Consider the following 2,055-nt stretch of genomic DNA (forward strand, 5'->3'; position numbering starts at 1 on the left):
ACACACACTCACTCAACACACACACACACACTCACTCACTCAACACACACACACACTCACTCAACACACACACACACACACACACACAAAGAACAACAAAGAATTTAGAAAATTACAGCACAGGAACAAGCCCTTCGGCCCTCCAAGCACACACTCAGCACACACACACTCAACACACACGCACACACAACACACACACTCAACACACACACACACTCACTCAACAAACACACACACTCAACACACACAGGGTTTCTGGCTAGCAATATGGAATGGGAACTTATTCTCAGCCATCACCTCTACTCTGACAAGATTGACTTATCATAGAACTATAAAATACAAAACAGGACCTTCGGCCCAGCAAAGTCAGGCACTGACAAAAACAAAATAAATCTACACTAATCCCACTTCGCAGCACTTGGCCCATATCCTTGAATATTATAACATTTCAAGTGCTCAACCAAGTACTTTAAAGGTTGTGAGATTTCCTGCTTCAATTACCTTCCAATGCAGAGCGATGCCAAAAGCATAGGTTCAATTCTCACATTGGCTGAGGTTACCATGAAGGACTCGCTTTCTCAAACTCTCTTCTTGCCTGAGATGGTTAAATCTCCACGAGTCATCTCTCTGTTTAAGGAGAGCTAATTGGGAGGCAATAGCCTTGTGGTATCATTGCTAGGCTATGAATCGAGAGACCCAGGTAATACGCTGGGGATTTAGGTTTAAAACCAGCAATGGCAGATGATGGATTTTGGAACTAATGAAAATCTGGAATTAAAAACCTCATGATGAACATGAAACCACTGCCAATTGTCATGGTTCACTTGCATCCTCTAGGGAAGGAAATAGCTGTCCTTACCTGGTATGGCTTAGTTGTCTCTTAACTGCCCTCTGGGCAACAAATGCTGCCTAGCCAGTAACACTCAATTCTGTCAACGAATTTTTTTTTAAGCAAGGCTCTACGGTCCAGTAGAACTATGATGACTTTGCCTTTACCTGAAGCTATTCAATAATAATTCAATTAACTTTATTGGTGCAGTTTGGTGCTTAAGATACCATGAGAAAAGAAATACCTGAGGCATGTCCAATGCTTTCATGATGGCAGAGAAACCGTACAGATCTCCCATGGAATATTTCAGCTCCAGTGCTACTTCGATAATCTTATTTAATACAGCAGCTCTCTCTTGAACACACCCCGTACAACCCAATACATCCACCGCTATTCCAATAGCCAGGGTATTATGCCTAGGAAAGAGAAAGCAGTTTTATTTACCGGTCTGGTCCCAGGATGGTATGCCAATTCTAAATCATGGGGTAGATTTGAGTTCAAATATGTTTTAACTTTAAGGTAACATAAAACAAACTGATTCAATTAATTTTTTTTTTAAAGTCATCATAACAGCCTTTTAAATACTATCCTGCTGTGGGAAAAGGAAGCATTTAGAAAATGTGCACAAAAATAGTGCATTTCATGATTTCAGGACATCCCAAATATTTATAGCCAATTAAATATTCTTTGACTTGTCAGAATGCAACAATCAAAAAGCACACAGCAAGGTCCTACTAATAGCAGCATCATAATAAGACCATAAGACATAGCAGCAGAGTTAGGCCATTCAGCCCATCAAGTCTGCTCCACCATTCGATCTTGGTTGATATGTTTCTCAACCCCATTCACCCTGTAACCCTTGATTCCCTTACCAATCTAGATCCCCTTACATCTCTATCCCTGTCTTAAATATGCTAATGACTTGGCCTCTACAGCCTTCTGCAGCAATGAATTCCACAGATTCACCGATACCAGCTGAAGAAATTCTCTTCATCTCAATTCTAAAGGTGTCACCCCTTCACTCTGAGGCTGTGTCCTCAGGTCCTACTGGTGGAAATATCTTCTCCACATCCACTCTATCTCAGCCTGTCAGTATTTTGTAGATTTTACTGATTTTCCACCCCCTTCATCCTTCTAAACAGCAGATTCAGAGACCTCAACCACTCCTCATGTGACAAACCCTTCATCCCCAGGATCATTTTTGTAAACCTCCTCTGGACCCCTTC

The 2,055-nt window shown here is 41.4% G+C and overlaps 1 protein-coding gene across 1 annotated transcript in view; it reads right to left on the reverse strand.

Moving 5' to 3' along the window:
* Positions 1 to 1,558, reverse strand: part of LOC125482281 (breast cancer anti-estrogen resistance protein 3 homolog) — a 6,341-nt gene extending 4,783 nt beyond the window's left edge. The window contains exon 1 of the mRNA XM_048594329.1: positions 1,074 to 1,558. Within this exon, the coding sequence (XP_048450286.1) occupies positions 1,074 to 1,127 (54 nt within the window). The 5' untranslated portion in view covers positions 1,128 to 1,558. The remainder of the gene's footprint in view (positions 1 to 1,073) is intronic.
* Positions 1,559 to 2,055: the final 497 nt, after the last annotated feature.

The sequence above is a fragment of the Rhincodon typus genome, unplaced genomic scaffold (assembly GCF_021869965.1).
Source record: "Rhincodon typus isolate 14 unplaced genomic scaffold, sRhiTyp1.1 hic_rhity00008221, whole genome shotgun sequence".
Classification (NCBI taxonomy): domain Eukaryota; kingdom Metazoa; phylum Chordata; class Chondrichthyes; order Orectolobiformes; family Rhincodontidae; genus Rhincodon; species Rhincodon typus.